Below are 20,616 nucleotides of genomic sequence, written 5' to 3' on the forward strand. Positions count from 1 at the left end.
GTTCTCCACATCGGGATGTGTCTTTTCTCTATGGAGTTTATGATGAAATGTATCCATCTTATTCAGTGGCACAGATTGATGGCCATTTAGAACCCCACTTTCTTGGTTAAGGCTCTCTTTATGAATTCATAGTTTTTTTCTTCTTTTAGATAACACTGATTGCCTTTGAGTTTATTTAAACTTAAATTTTTAATTTATTATTTTTCTTCTCTTCCTGTAATTTGATATATATCTATTTTAAAACCACAGAGAGTAGAAGATGAACCCACTGATACAGAATGAAGATCTAGGCTGGGCGCAGTAGATCATGCCTGTAATCCTCATGCTTTGGAGGTTGGGGAGAGGGCAAGGCATGATAGTCATGTAAGGCCAGGAGTTTGAGACCAACCTGGGCAACAAAGCAAGATCCCATGTCTACTACTACTACTACTAATAATAATAATAATAACTTAGCCAAATATGCTGGTGTGCACTTCTAGTGCCAGCTACTTGGGTGGCTGAAGTGGGAGGATTGCTTGAGCCCAGGAGCTGGAAGCTGCAGTGAGCCACGGATGTGCTAGGCAACAGAGTGAGACCTTGTCTCTAAAAACAAAAGCAGGCTGGGCGCGGTGGCTCAAGCCTGTAATCCCAGCACTTTGGGAGGCCGAGGCGGGCGGATCACAAGGTCAGGAGATCGAGACCACAGTGAAACCCCGTCTCTACTAAAAATACAAAAAATTAGCCGGGCGCAGTGGCAGGCGCCTGTAGTCCCAGCTACTCAGGAGGCTGAGGCAGGAGAATGGCGGGAACCCGGGAGGCGGAGCTTGCAGTGAGCCGAGATCGCGCCACTGCACTCCAGCCTGGGCAACAGCGTGAGACTCCGTCTCAAAAAATAAAAATAAAATAAAAATAAAAACAAAAGCACATAAAAAAACCCTAATACTTTAAACATAGTAAGGAGATTTTGCTTCTTACCTTCCTCTGTACAGACTAAGGATTTTCAAGTCAGTTCCCAGTGCATTTTTCTGGTACATTTGGTGTTTAACTTCTCTAAAGCTTCTCTCCCATCCCATCACATAGTCAGGTGGGTTTAAGTACCCGTTACCTTTATGTTGAAGAACCTCGTGGTATGGGAACATCTTATCTCTCCATTTATTTTTCTGTGCACAGAAGTCATTATTAACTCCATTTCGGCTAGATTCTTCCTCACTGCTCTTCTGAAATTTTTTTCTGCATCTGTGCCTTTGATTATGGTACAGTTTCCCCAGGTAGACTTCACTTTCAGCTCTTTTCTTCAACTCCAGTGAATGTTCCTCGACTCACAGCTTTTTCTGAAATCTCTACCCTTGTAGCATCTATAATATAGTAACTCAGGCCTGATGAGACATTGTCTGAAATTCCTAAAACAACTAGGTCCTAAGATTTTTTCCCCCATGAAGAGAGATGGCCAGTAGCATAGTCTGTGCTCTCTGTGGAATCTGTGGTATGTACTTATTTGATTTTTAAAAATTGGTTATTATGGAGCCAAATAAAAGTCTTGTTTGTCAGATGTTCCTTCAGTAGAAAAGTTTCCATCTAAGCATCTACTTTGGGAAATATTTATTTTTAATTTTTTTTTAGATAAGGTCTCCCTTTGTCACCCAGGCTGGAGTATAGTGGCACAGTCACAGCTCACTGCAGCCTTGACCTGTCTGGACTCATGAGCTCCTTCCACTTCAGCCTCCCCAGTAGCTGAGACTACCACCACACCCAGCTAATTTTTAAAATTTTGGCTTTTTTGGAGAGACAGGATCTCACTATGTTTCCCAGGCTGGTCTCAAACTCTGGGCTCAAGTGATCCTTTGCTTTGGCCTCCCAAAGTGCTGGGATTACAGGAGTGAGCCATAATGCACAGCAGGGAAATATTTCAGGTTGCAGATGTCTAGGTACCATTCCCATTGTTTTTTAGGTCTGAGTATGTGCAGTTTGGAAAAGCTGTAAAGATAGATATTATGTTCCCCTATTAATTTAGACCCACTTCTCATGTGGAATGAGAGGAATTGAAAAGAAATGAGTCATGAAATAACTTTGTAGGATTTTAATTTAGGAGACAATATAAAACCATAAAATATTCAGCAATTCAGTATTTGAACATGAAGCATTTGTGTTAAAGTGCAAAATTCTCAAGATTAATGATACTGAAAGGAACTACTTTAGAAGCTCAATGATAAGTGAATAATATTTATCCTACCTATATTGAGGGCTTGTTATGTGCTATGCAGTGGGGGTACATTAGTGAAAAATACACACCTGTTCCCTACCCTCATACAGTTTACATTCTACTGGGAGAGCTATGAGTAAAAGGATTACCTATTTGATAAGTACTATGAAGGAAAGAAAGAAAGAGGGTATTTGTTTGTGTGCCATCAAAATGACATTTTGGTGGGCGTGATATGGTGGCTTATGCCTGTAATCCCAGTGCTTTGGGAGGCCAAGACAGGAGTATTGCTTGAGGCCAGGAGTTGAAGGCCAGCCCGGGCAACATAGCAAGACCCCATCTCTACAAGAAGAATATGAAAAATTAGCCAGGCATGCTGGCACACACCAACAGTCTCAGCTACTTGTGTGACTGAGGCAGAAGGATCACTTCAGCCTGGAAGTTTGCAGCTGCAGTGAGGTATGACCCTACCTCTTCATTCCTCGGGCAACACAGTGATATCCTGACTAAAAAATCACAAAATACTACTTTTAAGTCTACATATAAACTACTTTATTATTGTTTACCATTTAATTCATTAATTTGGATAGACTTTTTTTTTTTTTTTTTTTTTTTTGAGACGAAGTCTTACTCTGTCGCCAGGCTGGAGTGCAGTGGTACAATCTAAGCTCACTGCAACCTCCGCCTCCCAGGTTCAAGCAATTCTCCTGCCTCAGCCACCCGAGTAGCTGGGATTACCGGTGTGCTCCACCACGCCTGGCTAATTTTTGTATTTTTAGTAGAGACGGGATTTCGCCATGTTGACCAGGCTGGTCTCAATCCCTTGACCTCGTAATCTGCCTGCCTCAGCCTCCCAAAGTGCTGGGATTGCAGGCGTGAGCCACCACGCCTGGCCTGGATAGACATATTTTTAATCCCATCTTGATTTGATTTTAATTTAAAATTATTGTTTTCCTTTGTTCTCACATCTTATAAAACAATTTTCTGTAAACTCTTCAAGTGGATCTCACATTTGTCTACATATGACTCTTGCTTTTGATCTTCAAACTTCTTTGCATAGTGTTTTTCATCTCAATGAATAGTATTATCATATTTATTTATACCTGAAACACTGAATGTTTCTTTCTTTCTTTTTTTTTTTGAGAAGGAGTCTCTCTGTGTGGCCAGGCTGGAGGGCAGTGGTGCGATCTCAGCTCACTGCAACCTCTGACTCCCGGGTTCACGTGATTCTTCTGCCTCAGCCTCCTGAGTAGCTGGGATTACAGGCATGCGCCACCACACCCAGCTAATTTTGTATTTTTAGTAGAGATGGGGTTTCACCATGTTGGCCAGGATGGTCTCGATCTCCTGATCTCATGATTCGCCCACCTTGACCTCCCGAAGTGCTGGGATTACAGGCATGAGCCACCACACCTGACCAACACTGAGCCTTTCTTTAATTTTCCATATCAGCAGTGGTGCTTCCTCTGAAATTCCATTTTATTTTTGAGATGGGGTCTCAGTCACCCAGGCTGACGTGCAGTGGCTCACTCTTGGCTCACACAACCTCCGCCTCCCAGGCTCAAGTGATCCTCCCATCTCAGCCTCCCAAGTAGCTGGGATTACAGGCATGCACCACCACACCCGGCTAATTTTTGTATTTGGGTAGAGATGGGGTTTCAATATGTTGGCCAGGCTGGTCTTGAACTCCTGGGGTCAAGTGATCCGTGCACCTCAGCCTCCTAAAGTACTGGGATTCCAGGCATCAGTCACCACAGCCAGCCTGCTTCATCTGAAATTCTGATGTCTGAAAATTAGATGAGGCTTTTTGCCTCAAGAAAAGAGTAGTTTTTTGGGTTTTTTTTGTTTGTTTTTGTTTGTTGTTTGTTTTGAGCCTCTGTCTCACTCTGTCTCCTAGGGTGGAGTGCAGCAATGCAGTTATGGCTCACTGCAACCTCAACCTCTCAGGCTATAGTGATCCACCCCCTCTGCCTCACAAGTAACTGGGACTTAAGGTGTGCACCACCACACATGGCTAATTTTAGAAAAAAAATATTTGTAGAGACAGGTTCTCTGTATGTTGCCCAGGCTGGTCTCAAACTCCTGGGTTGAAGACAAGCAGTCCTCCCACCTCAGCCTCCCAAAGTGCTGGGATTGTAGGTGTGAGCTGCCACCAGGTCCAGCCTCGTTTTATATTTGAGACCATGCCAGATCTTTTCATCTTGCAGAGTACTTCCTGAGAATATTATCCCACAATTGCTAGTAAAGAATATCATCAAAAAGTCAATAAACTTTTAAAATATGCAATAAATGGTCTTGTAGAAATCACAAACAATTGTACTTATTGGATGAAAATATCTGTCCTACTATTATACAAAAAATTATTATGGTTAGGAGTAATTTCCAATGATAGCATTCCATATAGATACAATATATACTTTATAGATTCAATTATAGGTTCAATTAAAGGAGGATGAATGTGAAGAAGTTAAATGAAAGTGTTGATACTGAGCTCTGGAGAACTCTTGGATAATTACAAAAGGAAGTTTTACTGATGATGGTGAAGTTATTGACATCAGTGATTTAAGTAATGATCCTGAATATTTTATAAATGCAACAATAGTACAAAAATTTAATGTTTCTTTTTTTTTTTTTGAGACAGAGTCTGGCTCTGTCGCCCAGGCTGGAGTGCAGTGGCCAGATCTCAGCTCACTGCAAGCTCCGCCTCCCGGGTTTACGCCATTCTCCTGCCTCAGCCTCCTGAGTAGCTGGGACTACAGGCGCCCAACACCTCGCCTGGCTAACTTTTTGTATTTTTGAGTAGAGACGGGGTTTTACTGTGTTAGCCAGGATGGTCTCGATCTCCTGACCTCGTGATCCGCCCGTCTCGGCCTCCCAAAGTGCTGGGATTACAGGCTTGAGCCACCGCGCCCGGCCCAAAAATTTAATGTTTCTTATCTTTCAGGTGTAAAGTTCGTATTGTACATTTATTCTGCATTATATCCCTTTTTCTATTATACTATTCAACAACATATACTAATGTTGCATTTTTATGTTTTTATTAATCACATTCTTAACTATATTGTGAAGCTTTCTAATGGTGGTGTACTTACCTTTTCTTCTCTGATCTCATACTAAGTTCTGGACACATGGTAGATAATCGTAGATTATTTTCAAAAAATAAACTAATCACCTCAGTATTTGATTGGAAATTGCTCCAGGCTCTTTCATCTCATGATCACTGTTCTTTGAGTATATTTAATATTTCCTCATTTAAAAGTTCATGGGCCAGGCGCGGTGGCTCAAGCCTGTAATCCCAGCACTTTGGGAGGCCGAGACCGGCGGATCACGAGGTCAGGAGATCGAGACCATCCTGGCTAACCCAGTGAAACCCCGTCTCTACTAAAAAAAAAAAAATACAAAAAACTAGCCGGGCGAGGGCGCCTGTAGTCCCAGCTACTCGGGAGGCTGAGGCAGGAGAATGGCGTGAACCTGGGAGGCGGAGCTTGCAGTGAGCTGAGATCCGGCCACTGCACTCCAGCCTGGGCGACAGACCGAGACTCCGTCTCAAAAAAAAAAAAAAAAAAAAAAAGTTCATGTATTTGACCAGGTGTGGTGGCTCACACCTGTAATCCCAGCACTTTGGGAGGCCAACACGGGTGGATCATAAGATCAGGAGATCGAGACCATCCTGGCCAACCTGGTGAAATCCTATCTCTACTAAAAATACAAAAAATAGCCAGGTGTGGTGGTGCAAACCTGTAGTCCCAGATACTCAGGAAGCTGAGGCAGGAGAATCGCTTGAACCCGGGAAGTGGAGGTTGCAGTGAGCTGAGATCATGCCACTGCACTCTAGCCTAGTGACAGAGCAAGACTCCCTCTCAAAAAAAATAAATAAATAAGGCCAGGTGTGGCGGCTCATGCCTGTAATCCCAACACTTTGGGAGGCCAAGGTGGGTGGATCACGAAGTCAAGAGATTGAGACCATCCTGGGCAACATGGTGAAACCCCATCTCTACTAAAAATACAAAAATTTGCTGGGTGTTGTGGTGCATGCCTGTAGTCCCAGCTACTTGGGAGGAGGAGGCAGGAAATTGCTTGAACCCAGGAGGCAGAGGTTGTAGTGAGCTGAGATCACACCACTGTACTCCAGCCTGGTGACTGCATGAGGCTCCGTCACAAAAACATAAATAATAAAAATAAAAGTTCGTGTATTTAAACATTTGTAATTTAAAAATTAATTTTCATTTATGTTAAAATTGTCAATGCCCAATGAGTACACATTATTTGAGAGATTTTTTAAAAAGTAGGATTATGGCCCAATTTCAGAAGCTTTACATGATAAGCATAATAATTGAAGGAATTACACAGTATGGTTCATTTTTTTCTCTTTTTAGAAGTCTGGCTAGATAATCCCAAAATGTGGCTCCGAGATAATCAAGACAACCTTAAAAGTATGGAGAGAGGCCATAAATATGATGTTTTTGGAAAAATATTTAATTCAAACATAAACGTTGTTCATGTAGGAATGAGATCCCATAAATGTGGCACAGGAGAAAAAAGTTTGAAACGTCCTTTTGATTTGCTTATTCCAAGAAATAACGGTGAAAGAAAGAAAATTGATGAGCTCAATAATAAATTACTATTCTGTATTCATGACAGAACCCATGGTGGAATAAAATGCTGTGATTGCAATACATGTAGAAAACCCAGCAATAAAGAGCCATGGCTCACTGCTAATCATACACACACAGGAGTCTATTTATGCATGGAATGTGGCAGATTTTTTAACAAGAAGTCACAACTTATTATTCACCAGAGAACTCATACAGGAGAGAAGCCCTATCAATGCAGTGAGTGTGGAAAAGCCTTCTCACAGAAGTCACTGCTCACTATTCATCAAAGAACTCACTCAGGAGAAAAACCGTATGGGTGCAGCGAATGTCAGAAAGCTTTTAGTAGGAAGTCACTCCTCATTTTACATCAGAGAATTCATACTGGAGAGAAGCCGTATGGATGCAGTGAATGTGGAAAAGCCTTCAGTAGGAAGTCGCAGCTTAAAAGACATCAGATAACTCACACAATAGAGAAACCCTACAGTTGCAGTGAGTGCGGGAAAGCATTCTCGCAGAAATTAAAACTCATCACACATCAGAGAACGCACACAGGAGAGAAACCCTATACGTGTAGTCACTGTGGAAAATCCTTCTTTTGGAAGTCGCAGCTTATTACTCATCAGAGGACCCACACAGGGAAGAAACCTTATGCATGTAGTGAGTGTCAAAAAGCCTTCAGCAGGAACTCACTTCTCATTAGGCATCAGAGGATTCATACAGGAGAGAAGCCCTACGAATGCAATGAATGTGGTGAAGCCTTCATCAGAAAACCACAGCTGATTAAACATCAGATAACTCACACAGGAGAGAAGAACTATCGATGCAGTGATTGTGAAGAGGCCTTCTTTAAGAAGTCAGAGTTAATAAGACATCAAAAAATTCACTTAGGAGAGAAACCATATGGATGCATTCAATGTGGGAAAACCTTCTTTGGGAAGTCCCAGCTCCTAACGCATCACAGAACACACACTGGGGAGAAGCCTTATGAATGCAGTGAGTGTGGGAAAGCCTTCACCCAGAAGTCAAGCCTGATATCACATCAGAGAACACATACAGGTGAGAAACCCTATGAATGCAGTGAATGCAGGAAAACCTTCAGTGAGAAGTCAAGTCTCATTCATCATCAGAGAACTCATACTGGAGAAAAGCCCTTTGAATGTAGTGAATGTAGGAAAGCTTTTGCCTGGAAGCCACAGCTTCTTAGGCATCAGAGAATTCATACAGGGGAGAAACCCTATGAATGCAATGAATGTGGGAAAGCATTTGTTCAGAAAGTGCAGCTCATTAAGCATCAAAGAAATCACACGGGAGAGAAAACCTATGGATGCAGTGATTGTGCAAAAGCTTTCTTTGAGAAGGCACAGCTCATTATACATCAGAGAATTCATACAGGAGAGAGACCATATAAATGTGGTGAATGTGGGAAGTCTTTCACGAGAAAGTCACACCTTATGAGGCATCAGAGGATTCATACAGGAGATAAATACTATGGATGCAATGAGTGTGGGACCACCTTCAACAGGAAGTCGCAGCTTATGATACATCAGAGAAATCATATAATATGAAAATCATAAGTTTGGTGAATTCAGAAAGGTTGCTATCAAATGTCATACTTTCTAACACTTTTGAGGATGAATAAGGGAGAGAAACCCTATTGAGGCAGTGACTGTTGAAAAAGCTTGAATCGAGGAGTCAAGAGTCACTATGCAGAATTTAGAAAGGAGAGTTTTTAAAAAGTAAACAATGTAAAAAAAGTCATCTCCCAGAAGACACTACTCATTACATATTGGATGACTCATTGAGATGAAAACCTTATTAGTGTTGTGATAGTACAGAAGCTTTTAGTCAAAAGTCAGCTTATTAAATGTTTAGAATACCTAAACAGGAAGAAAATTATATTGTTATAACAAGCAAGTGAAAGATTTCAAGAAAAGACAACTCACTGTGCACTTGAGAATAATACCTACAGAGGTTCATACTGACGAGTAGTCTCAATAATGTAAAGAATTTGACAAGCGTGATGCTATTGAAATAGTTCTGTAAGGAAGTGGTGTTCTTTATATATAAATTATTACAAAAAGCAGTCAATTGTAAGTGTTAGGTGTGTTTACTTAGATGTGAAGAGTTCTGCTTTCTGCTGTGATGGAATAACAAGAGTCAGATTTCCTTTCCTGCCTTAAACAACTAGAAGCTGTCCAATACATATAATATATAATGGTTTTTAGACATAGGACAAGCACAGTAGATTTTCTCTCCTGCCTTAAACAACTAGAAGCTGTTCAATACATATAATATGTAACGGTTTTTAGACATATGACAAGCACAGGTTTGTAATCCTCAGGAAACTGTAGACAGAGTGAGGTGAGCACCATGGTTTCTCAGCCTGCCCCCTGATGGCAGTTACTAGGCTGCAGTTCAGGGAAGGGAAACAGTAAATCTTGCTGAATTGAAGAGACAGGATTGGCAGTTAGGGAGGCCACAGCAGCTAGAATTTGCAGGGGAAAGTACTGGAGAGATGGGATCTTCCTAGAGATAGGGCTCAAGAAGTCTGCAGAGAGTCCCCTTGGTCCTTTGGCTTAGTACTGACTTGGCACTGAGGCCAGGAAAAGAAGCACTGGAAGGCAGCAGGCTGAACAATTCCTGGAACTCATGCAGGGCTGGGAATAGTTTATGTTCTCAGCAGCCAGAGTGGAAACAGATTCTAACACATGGAGCATCAGGTAGAATTCTTAGAAGGGTTTTGTTTTAGTAGTGAGGCTAATTAGCTCTAGATTAAAAAGCTACTGTGGACCTGTAGTGTTTGGCATCCAAAAAAAATCTTATCTGGCATGCAAGGAAGCAATAAAGTATGACTTCTAACCAGGAGAAAAATCAATAGAAACCCAGAAAAGACAGAGGTGATGGAATTAGTAGACAAGGGTATTAAAAGAGCTATTGTAAATATAAAGTAGAGGAAAACAATACCCCCACATATGCAAGAAGTTGATGAAACCTGAGGTATAAGAGATATTTTTAATGGCCAAAATAGAACTTCTAGGGATGAAAACACCTTCTGATTTTGTTAAAATCCCAAGTGGAGAGATTAGATACAGAAAAAGAAAAAAATCAGTGAACTTGAAGAGTAAGAATAAAAACTACCAAAATGTTATGTAGAGAGAGAAAAAAAGACTTAAAGAGAATAGGAAAACAGTTATAGTGGTGTAATATATGTGTAACTGGAGTCCCAGAAGGAGAGGAGAAAATGAAGAGGCAGGAAGAAGTATTTGAATAAATATTGGCTAAAGATTTTCCAAATCTGGCCGGGCGTGGTGGCTCAAGCCTGTAATCCCAGCACTTTGGGAGGCCGAGACGGGCGGATCACGAGGTCACAAGATCAAGACCATCCTAGCTAACACGGTGAAACCCCGTCTCTACTAAAAAAATACAAAAAAAAAAAACTAGCCGGGTGAGGTGGCGGGCGCCTGTAGTCCCAGCTACTCCGGAGGCTGAGGCAGGAGAATGGCGTGAACCCGGGAGGCGGAGCTTGCAGTGAGCTGAGATCCGGCCACTGCACTCCAGCCTGGGTGACAGAGCAAGACTCCGTCTCAAAAAAAAAAAAAAAAGATTTTCCAAATCTGATGAAAACAATACCCCCACATATTCAAGAAGTTCAAATGACCTGAAGTAGAATAAACATAATTTATTTCACAGCAGTGCACCTCAGAGTCACATTCAAGAAAAGCACTGATAAACAGAATAATTTTAAAACACCTTGAGAGGAAAAGATAATACATACACAGGAACAAAGAATGGCAGCAAATTTATGGTGAGAACTATGCAAGCTATAAAACAATAGAGTATTATCTCTAAATTCCTGAATGAAATAAACAACAAACCCTGCAACCTAGAATTCTGTTTCCATCAAAAATGTTTTCAAAAATGAAGGCAAAATAAAGACTGTTTCAGACAAACTAAATCAAAGATAATTTTATTACCTGTAGACCTGTCTTCAGGAAATATGAAAGGAAGTTTGAGGGCAGCAGGAAAATAATACAAAACTTAAGTTTGGGTCTGTACAAAGGAATGAAGTTCTGAAAATGGTGAATATGTGGGTAAATATAAAAGATATTTCTCTCTTTTTAAAATCTTTTTAAAAGGGAATTGGCTGCTTAAAGCCAAAGTAATGATAACATATTTGGAGTTTATTTAGAAGTAAAGTGTGATGATGATAACACTTAAGTGTGAATTGTTAAATATAGTTGAGTAGACTGCATCATCTGAGTCAGAAGCCTGTTCCTTCCGGGCTCAGGGTAACTTGAATTTGTACCAGGCACATGACAGAAATTGTGTGGATTGTGGATCTGCATGTGTGCTGAGTGTTCCCTATTTCTTTGATCCGTTTTCCCCCATTTTCTGCTCTGCTCCCCCCCCAAGACTGTCTTCTAGAGACTGGGGTTTCTTCATAGGTTTGAACAATGGGAGATACCAGAAAGAGATCAGATGGGAGGAGAAAAAAAGGTATTTTATACCATTCCCTTCCTCCTGCCTGGACTATGGTTTAGGTAGCTTCTGTGTTCCCATAAGGATACAGCTCCCTTTGGGAAGCCCCCGTCTATGGCCGTAGATCTCTTGGTTTCAGTTGTTATCATTCCCTCTCCATGATCTTCAGACTTTACTACTGGGTGCTTCCCCAACCCACTGGTTGGGTGTCTTTAATTGTGAACACATATTTGTAAATAGTGTCTTTATTTGTTAAGTTAATATTTTGAGTGTGCCATTTATTTTCTGTGCCATCTGTTAAATGATGGGCATTTAATAAAGTTGTGATAATCAGTTATCAGTACAAGTGCCTCATAGTGCATGGGCTGAAATGTCTCAAGATTCCCCACACTATATATCAGTATTTTCTATCTGTATTTGGACAATGCAGTAGAAATTATAACAAATACAAAGTTCTTTGTGCTTTTCTGCTGCATATGTCAGTGGCTCTGGAGATTGTTACCATCTGCTACATATATAAATGGACTTGCAGTTATTACTAAGCCCCTCTTCAGTAATAGAAAGACTTATGAAGTCTTTTACTACCTCTGGGTCAGCCAAACAACCTTCAAAAAGCATCGTTATTTAGGTTAAATATCCATGGACAAGAAACAAGATAATCAGTTACTGAGTGAAGAAAGACAAGAATGATGTCCCACATTTCCCAGCTCTCTAGTGTTATGCTGTACAATTAAAATATCCCTGTCCCATCATCTGCTATTATTTATTGTGTGTAATTCATGTAATCTGTAACCTGTGGGCAAGTCTTTACCCTTCAGTAGTCAAGATTATGTTACAGATTTTGTCCAAGAATCCACACCACCTTTCCCATCAGTTCTCACCAGAAATATGATGCCAAAAAGAAAATCAGCTTTTCTAAGATCAAGCCAGAGTTGCTTCTCTTACAACCTTATGGCGCTAATAAATTAAGTTGAAGTAGACTGCCAAAGAGGCCCAGTGCAGAGGGCAGCACCCCCATCATTTTTTTAATTTCTCCCTTAGGAATTTTGCCTTTCTTTCTCTTCTGTCCACCAGTCATTCTCTCCGGCTGGGACACAAACCTTTGAAAGGAAGTAATTGCCATTAGGCTTCACAGCATTGCTTTTTCCTTTCACTTGAATTTGCATTTCGACCTGCATTTTGAAGATCTTTACACATGTTTTCTATTTTGAACAATGCCAGAAGGCTTCATTGACATTGTAGTCTGTGTTAATAAACTTGTGTATCACTCTGCTCTGGTCTTTCAGGAACTGACTAGCAAATGAAATGAATACGTTGGGACTTTGGCATAATTTGAATATAGCATTGTGAGTTGCCTGTGATTGTCTCTTCCTAATTGTGCTGTAATAACCTGTGTATGAGAATAAAATGATTTCCACCGTCAGGATTCTCCCATGCCCCCCTTTATTTTGCCATAGACTGAAGGGGAAAGTCCATTCTCACTCTCCTTACCTTAGAAAATTTTATTTGCCTCATGATGACTGTCTGCAGCTTAGAAGTAGACGATGTAAATCTCGTCACTATTTCACAAGAATAAAATTCAAATCAGTTATATCCAAAGTAAGCTTTCGACTGGGAGTGGTGTCTCACACCTGTAATCCCAGTGCTTGGGGAGGCCAAATGGGGAGGATTGCTTGATCCCAGGCATTTGAGACCACCTGGACAACATAGCAAGACTCACCTCTACAAAAAAAAAAAAAATTAGCCATTTTGGGCTGGGCGCAGTGACGCACACCTGTAATCCTAGCACTTTGCGAGGCCAAGGTGGGTGGATCACCTGAGTTTAGGAGTTTGCAACCAGCCTGACTAACACGGTGAAACCCCATCTCTACCAAATGCAAAAACATTAGCCGGGTATGGTATCGCATGCCTGTCGTCTGAGCTACTTGGGAGGCTGAGACCAGAAAATTGCTTGTACCTGGGAGGAAGAGGTTTCAGTGAGCCAAGATCACACCATTGCACTCCACCTTGGGAAACAAGAGCAAAACTCCATCTCAAAAAAAAAAAAAAAAAAAAAAAAAAAAAAAAAAAAATTAGCCATGATGGTGCATGTCTGTAATCCTAACTACTTGGGAGGCTAAGACAGAAGGGTCACTTGAACCCAGGAGTTCGAGGCTGCAGTGAGCCATGATCAGGTCACTGCACTCCAGCCTGGGTAACAGAGTGAAACCCTGCCTCTTAAAAAAATAAAAATAAAGTAAGCTTTCTTCAACAAGTTTTCTTCCAATGCTATACACTCCATCACCATATTAATTTAAATTATTTAGTATGTAGCAGATTTACTTTGAGACCAAATCTGTGAAGTCGGTGATGCTATCTAATACTTCTTTATTTTCCTTATGGGATCTTTGCAACTTAGAACATAATTATTACTCATTGTATCGAGGTCATTTAACATCATGTCAGAATGCTAACATTAAATAAACCAGGGTTCACGCCTGTAATCCTAGCACTTTGGGAGGCTGAGGCGGGCAGATCACAAGGTCAGGAGTTCAAGACCAGCCTGGCCAGTATCGTGAAACCCCGTCTCTACTAAAAAGGCAAAAATTAGCCAGGCATAGTGGTGTGCATGTAGTCCCAGCTACTCAGGAGACTGAGGCAAGAGAATCGCTTCAACCCAGGAGGCCGAGGTTGCAGTGAGCTGAGATCACACCATTGCACTCCAGCCTGGGTGACAGAGTGAGACTCTGTCACACACACAAAAAAGGAACGCCTGGTTTTTTAGTTAGTGATACCTAAATTTTGAAATGTGCACAGCAAAAAGAATGTAGCTCGGCCGGGCGCGGTGGCTCAAGCCTGTAATCCCAGCACTTTGGGAGGCCGAGACGGGCGGATCACGAGGTCAGGAGATCGAGACCATCCTGGCTAACACGGTGAAACCCCGTCTCTACTAAAAAATACAAAAAAACTAGCCGGGCGCGGTGGCGGGCGCCTGTAGTCCCAACTACTCGGGAGGCTGAGGCAGGAGAATGGCGTGAACCCGGGAGGCGGAGCTTGCAGTGAGCTGAGATCCGGCCGGGCTGCACTCCAGCCTGGGCGGCAGAGCGAGACTCCGTCTCAAAAAAAAAAAAAAAAAAAAAAGAATGTAGCTCTCGAGGCATTCACTGCTAAGATGAAAAGAAATGTAAGTGAAGGGACGTTTATAACTTGAAGTTCGCATTAAAGAATTACTGACCAGGGCCAGGCGCGGTGGCTCACGCCTGTAATCCCAGCTCTTTTGGAGGCCAAGGTGGGCGGATCACGAGGCCAGGAGATCGAGACCATCCTGGCTAACAAGGTGAAACCCCATCTCTACTAAAAATACAAAAAATTAGCCGGGCGTGGTGGTGGGTGCCTGTAGTCCCAGCTACTCAAGAGGCTGAGGCAGGAGAATGGCATGAACCAGGGAGGCAGAGCTTGCAGTGAGCTGAGATCATGCCACAGCAATCTGGCCTGGGCAACAGAGCAAGACCCCATCTCAAAAAAAGAGAAAACAAGGCATTACTGACCTACTGGCCAGATGTGGTGGCTCATGCCTGCAGTCCCAGGACTTTGGGAAGCCCAGGTGGGAGGAGAGCTTGAGCCAAAGAGTTTGAGACCAGCCTGGGCAACATAGTGGGACTTTGTTCTCCACAAAAATAATAAATAAAGCAAGTAAGCATTCCTATCACTAAAAATACTTATAAAAAACATATCAAGTGAGCTGGGCATGGTGGCTCACACCTGTAATCCCAGTACTTTGGGAGGCCGAGGCGGGAGGATCACGAGGTCAGGAGTTCAAGACCAGCCTGGCCAACATGGTGAAACCCCATCTCTACTAAAAAAAAAAAAAAAATACAAAAATTAGTCGGGCATGGTGGCGCGTGCCTGTAATCCCAGCTACTTGGGAGGCTGAGGCAGGAGAATTGCTTGAACCCAGGAGGCAGAGGTTGCAGTGAGCAAAGACTGTGCCACTGCACTCCAGCCTGGCGACAGAGTGAGACTCCATCTAAAAAAAAAAAAAATTCAAGCTTAAACTTAAAATAGGGGGTAGGGGAAGTGAATTAACTTTTTATTTTCATTAGAGAGTGCTCATGTGAAAGGAGCAGTTAAGCAATGGAGTGTTACCACTGCAGCCATGCAGGTCTAGTGTAGATTTGTCCCCAAACCATGGTAATTGCCAGGCAACTCTGAGGGTATGAACAAGGCATGTGCATTGTGTCCTGTTGTGTGTAATGTATCTGCATGAAGCAGAGTCTGTCAGAAGATGATGTTGGCTGAGATCTGGGCCAGCTGTACTTCACTGCTTCATTACAAGGGTAAGGCTGGCCAGGTGCGATAGCTCACGCCTGTCATCCCAGCACTTTGGGAGGCCAACATGGGTGGATCACTTGCGTTCAGGAGTTCAAGAGCAGCCTGGCCAACACGGCAGAACCCTATCTCTACTAAAAACCTATATATATATATAAAATCCGGGTGTGGTGGAGCACCTGTAAACCCAGCTGCTCAGGAGGCTGAGGTGGGCAAATCGCATGAACCCAGGAGGTGGAGGTTGCAGTGAGCCAAGATGGCACCGCCACTGCACTCCAACCTGAGCAACAGAGTGAGCTTCTGTCTCAAAAAAGAAAAAACAGGCCAGGCGCAGTGGCTCACGCCTGTAATCCCAGCACTTTGGGAGGCCGAGACGGGCAGATCACGAGGTCAGGAGATCGAGACCATCTTGGTCAACACGGTGAAACCCCGTCTCTACTAAAAATACAAAAAAAATTAGCTGGGCGTAATGGTGGGCACCTGTAGTCCCAGCTACTTGAGAGGCTGAGGCAGGAGAATGGTGTGAACCCAGGAGGCAGAGCTTGCAGTGAGCCGAGATTGTGCCACTGCACTCCAGCCTGGGTGACAGAGTGAGACTCTGTCTCAAAAAAAAAAAATAAAAAAAAAACCACAAGGGTGGGGCTAGAAGGCTAATAGCTAACCGAAAATGAGCAGCTGTTTTTCATTCTGTGAGGAGCATCCTGTGTAAGCTGTAGTGTTTGATCCACTCATCAGTGCTTGGGAAGCTGTGCTAGGTCAAACCTGTTACTGACCCTTCTGTGCTCTGTTTGAAAAGAAAATCTCTGTACCCAAATGTTTACTGAGTAAACTGTTTTATGAATTCATATGTGTGAGTGTGATCATTGGGAGCAATTTGCAAATAAACTCTGGTTTCCATTCCAACCAGGTATCCCAAATTAAATCTGAATTATCATCAGTTTTCAATTTGTTATAATCCATATGCATCCAGATACACCCCCACACCCAAAGAAGCAGCTGTTCCCTTTCAGTTTTTTGTCTGTTCCTTTTATCCTCAGTGAGAGTGTGAGCTGAAACATCTCCAGCCTAATCCTGTCTACTTACCCCCTTCCTTGCAGGACCACCCACTTCTGTTATTTTTTTCCACCCCTTTAACTTTCCTCTTTAGGACAATGAACAGTTAGCTGTCATTTGGTCCATCCCATAGGCAATTATGTGGGTTTGTTTTCTAAAGCACTGGTAACTGTAATTAGATGGTTCAAATAATATTAAAAACTAGTGTTTGGCCGGGCGCGGTGGCTCACGCCTGTAATCCCAGCACTTTGGGAGGCCGAGGCGGGCGGATCACAAGGTTAGGAGATCGAGACCACGGTGAAACCCCGTCTCTACTAAAAATACAAAAAATTAGCCGGGCGCGGTTGTGGGCGCCTGTAGTCCCAGCTACTTGGGAGGCTGAGGCAGGAGAATGGCGTGAACCCGGGAGGCAGAGCTTGCAGTGAGCCGAGATCGCGCCACTACACTCCAGCCTGGGCTGGGCGACAGAGCAAGACTCCGTCTCAAAAAAAAAAAAAAAAAAAAAAAAAAAAAAAAAAAAAAAAAAAAAAAAAAAAAAACTAGTGTTTTTGTGGCACAATTATGCATTTGTCAAAATATACACAACTTGCCCGGTGCAGTGGCTCATTCCTGTAAACCCAACTACTAGGGCACCAGAGGTGGAAGGAACACTGAGCTCAGAAATTCCAGACCAGTGTGGGCAACATAGCAAGACCCTATCTCTTTTTTTTTTTTTTTTTTTTTTTTTTTTGAGACGGAGTCTTGCTCTGTCGCCCAGGCTGGGGTGCAGTGGCCGGATCTCAGCTCACTGCAAGCTCCACCTCCCGGGTTTATGCCATTCTCCTGCCTCAGCCTCCCGAGTAGCTGGGACTACAGGCGCCCGCCACCTCGCCCGGCTAGTTTTTTGTATTTTTTAGTAGAGACGGGGTTTCACCGTGTTAGCCAGGATAGTCTCGATCTCCTGACCTCGTGATCCACCCGTCTCGGCCTCCCAAAGTGCTGGGATTACAGGCTTGAGCCACCGCGCCCAGCCGCCCGGCTAGTTTTTTGTATTTTTTAGTAGAGATGGGGTTTCACCGTGTTAGCCAGGATGGTCTTGATCTCCTGACCTCGTGATCCACCCATCTCGGCCTCCCAAATTGCTGGGATTACAGGCTTGAGCCACCGCGCCCGGCCCTTTTTTTTTTTTTAAGATGGAATCTCACTCTGTCACCCAGGCTGGAGTGCAGTGGCACGATCTCAGCTCACTACAGCCTCCGCCTCCCAGGTTCAAGGAATTATCCTGCCTCAGCCTCCCAAGTAGCTGGGATTACAAGTGTGCACCACCACGCCCAACTAATTTTTTGTATTTTTAGTAGAGACAGGGTTTCGCCATGTTGGCCAGCCTAGTCTCGAACTCCTGACCTCAGGTGATCCCCTGCCTTGGCCTCCCAAAGTGCTGGGATTACAGGTGTGAGTCACCACATCCAGTCAAGACCCCATCTCTAAAAAAAAATTTTTTTTTAGGCTGGGTCCAGTGGCTTAAGCCTGTAATCCCAGCACTTTGGGAGGCCGAGGCCAGCAGATCACGAGGTCAGGAGTTTGAGACCAGCCTGGCCAATATGGTGAAACTGCATCTCTACTAAAAATACAAAAATTAACTGGGCACAGTTGTGGGCACCTGTAACCCCAGCTCCTCCTGAGGCTGAGGCAGGAGAATCGCTTGAACCCAGGAGGCAGAGGTTGCAGTGAGCCGAGATCGCATCACTGCACTCCAGCCTAGGTGACAGAGCAAGACTCTGTCTTGGGGGGGAAAAAAAAATTAGCCTGATGCGGGAAGCTGAGGTAGGAGGATTCCTGGAGCCCAGTCTGAGGCTACAGTGAGTTATCACACCATTGCACTCTAGCCTGAGCAACAGAGTGAGTGAGACCCCATCTCTAAAACAAAGCAAAAGCAGACACACACAGCTTGATATAAAAAAGTAAATTTTACTCTTTTATGTGTACATTAGAAATATGGAAAGATGTGAAATCAGTAATTTAAGTTTCTACCTCAGGAAACTAGAAAAATAAGTGCAAAATAAATCCAAAACAAATGCAAGGAAGAAAATGATAAAGAACTGAAGTCAGTGATTGAAAACAGGACAACTAGGCTGGGCGCGGTGGCTCAAGCCTGTAATCCTAGCACTTTGGGAGGCTGAGACGGGCGGATCACAAGGTCAGGAGATCGAGACCATCCTGGCTAACACAGTGAAACCCTATCTCTACTAAAAAAAATACAAAAAAACTAACCTGGCAAGGTGGCAGGTGCCTGTAGTCCCAGCTGCTTGGGAGGCTGAGGCAGGAGAATGGCGTAAACCCGGGAGGCGGAGCTTGCAGTGAGCTGAGATCCGGCCACTGCACTCCAGCCTGGGCGACAGAGCCAGACTCCGTCTCAAAAAAGAAAAGAAAAGAAAACAGGACAACTAAAAGCTCATTCTTAAAAAAATTTACAAAAATGATTAACCTATAGCAACATTGACAGAAATATAAAGATACAAATCACCAGTATTAAAAAGGAAATAAATATTTTATTACAGACCTCGCTGACATCAAAAATAAAAAAAGGATCTCTACTAACAGCTTCACACTCATAAATTCAACAGCTTGGAAGAAATGGACTAATTTCTTAAAAACCACAAACTACCAAAATTCACCCATGATGAAGTTGATTATCTGAATAGCCCTATATCTAGTAAAGAAATTGAACTACTAATGATCTACCCAAAGAGAAATCTCTGGGCCCAGATGGAGAATTGTATCAGTCATTTAAAGGAGAATTCATACCAGCTTTACATGATATTCCAGAAAAATAGAAGAGGGGAAATATATCTCTCAACTCATTTTATGAGGCCAGTATTACACTACCCTGATACCAAACCGAAGACAGCATGAGTGCATGCACACATGCATGCACACACACACAACTACAGGCCAATATCACACTTACATGTGAAAATCCTCAACAAAATATTTGAAAACAAAATTCAAAATATATAAGATAAAGTATGCACCATGACAAAGTGGGATTTATTCCACGTATGCAAGGGTAAGTTGAATATTTCAAAATACATGAATGTAATTCATCTCTAAAACTGTACAGCAGGCTGGGTGCGGTGGCTCATGCCTATAATCCCAGCACTTTGGGAGGCTGAGGTGGGCAGATCACGAGGTCAAGAGATTGAGACCATCCTGGCCAACATGGTGAAACCCCGTTTCTACTAAAAATATAACAATTAGCTGGGTGTGGTGGTGTGCGCCTGTAGTTGCAACTAGTCAGGAGGCTGAGGCAGGAGAAGCGCTTGAATCCAGGAGTTGGAGGTTGCAGTGAACCAACATTGTTCCATTGCACTCCAGCCTGGGCGGCAGAGTAAGACTCCGTACCCCCCCCCCAAAAAAAAAAAGGTGGGGCGCGGTGGCTCAAGCCTGTAATCCCAGCACTTTGGGAGGCTGAGACGGGTGGATCACGAGGTCAGCAGATCGAGACCATCCTGGCTAACACGGTGAAACCCCGTCTCTACTAAAAAATACAACAAACTAGCCGGGCGAGGTGGCGGGCACCTGTAGTCCCAGCTACTCGGGAGGCTGAGGCAGGAGAATGGCGTAAACCCGGGAGGCGGAGCTTGCAGTGAGCTGAGATCTGGCCACTGCACTCCAGCCCAGGCGACAGAGCGAGACTCCGTCTCAAAAAAAAAAAAAAAAAAAAAATTAGAAAATGAGCAGTAGGCATTAACAGATATATCACTGAGAAAAATACACAAATGACAAGCACATGAAAAGACATTCAAGGCCGGGCGCGGTGGCTCAAGCCTGTAATCCCAGCACTTTGGGAGGCCGAGGCGGGTGGATCACGAGGTCAGGAGATCGAGACTATCCTGGCTAACATGGTGAAACCCCGTCTCTACTAAAAATACAAAAAACTAGCCGGGCGTGGTGGCAAGCGCCTGTAGTCTCAGCTACTTGGGAGGCTGAGGCGGGAGAATGGCGTGAACCCGGGAGGCGGAGCTT

At 43.3% G+C, this 20,616-nt stretch overlaps 1 protein-coding gene across 15 annotated transcripts in view; it reads left to right on the top strand.

Annotated features, from left to right (window-relative positions):
• LOC105490576 (zinc finger protein 605) overlaps positions 1–16,405 on the top strand; it is a 37,280-nt gene extending 20,875 nt beyond the window's left edge. For all 15 annotated transcript variants that reach the window (XM_071070714.1, XM_071070713.1, XM_071070711.1 and 12 more), the window contains one exon: positions 6,553–16,405. In XM_071070714.1, the coding sequence (XP_070926815.1) occupies positions 6,553–8,336 (1,784 nt within the window). In that variant the 3' untranslated portion in view covers positions 8,337–16,405. The remainder of the gene's footprint in view (positions 1–6,552) is intronic.
• Positions 16,406–20,616: the final 4,211 nt, after the last annotated feature.

The sequence above is a fragment of the Macaca nemestrina genome, chromosome 10, assembly GCF_043159975.1.
Source record: "Macaca nemestrina isolate mMacNem1 chromosome 10, mMacNem.hap1, whole genome shotgun sequence".
In the NCBI taxonomy this organism is placed as follows: Eukaryota; Metazoa; Chordata; class Mammalia; order Primates; family Cercopithecidae; genus Macaca; species Macaca nemestrina.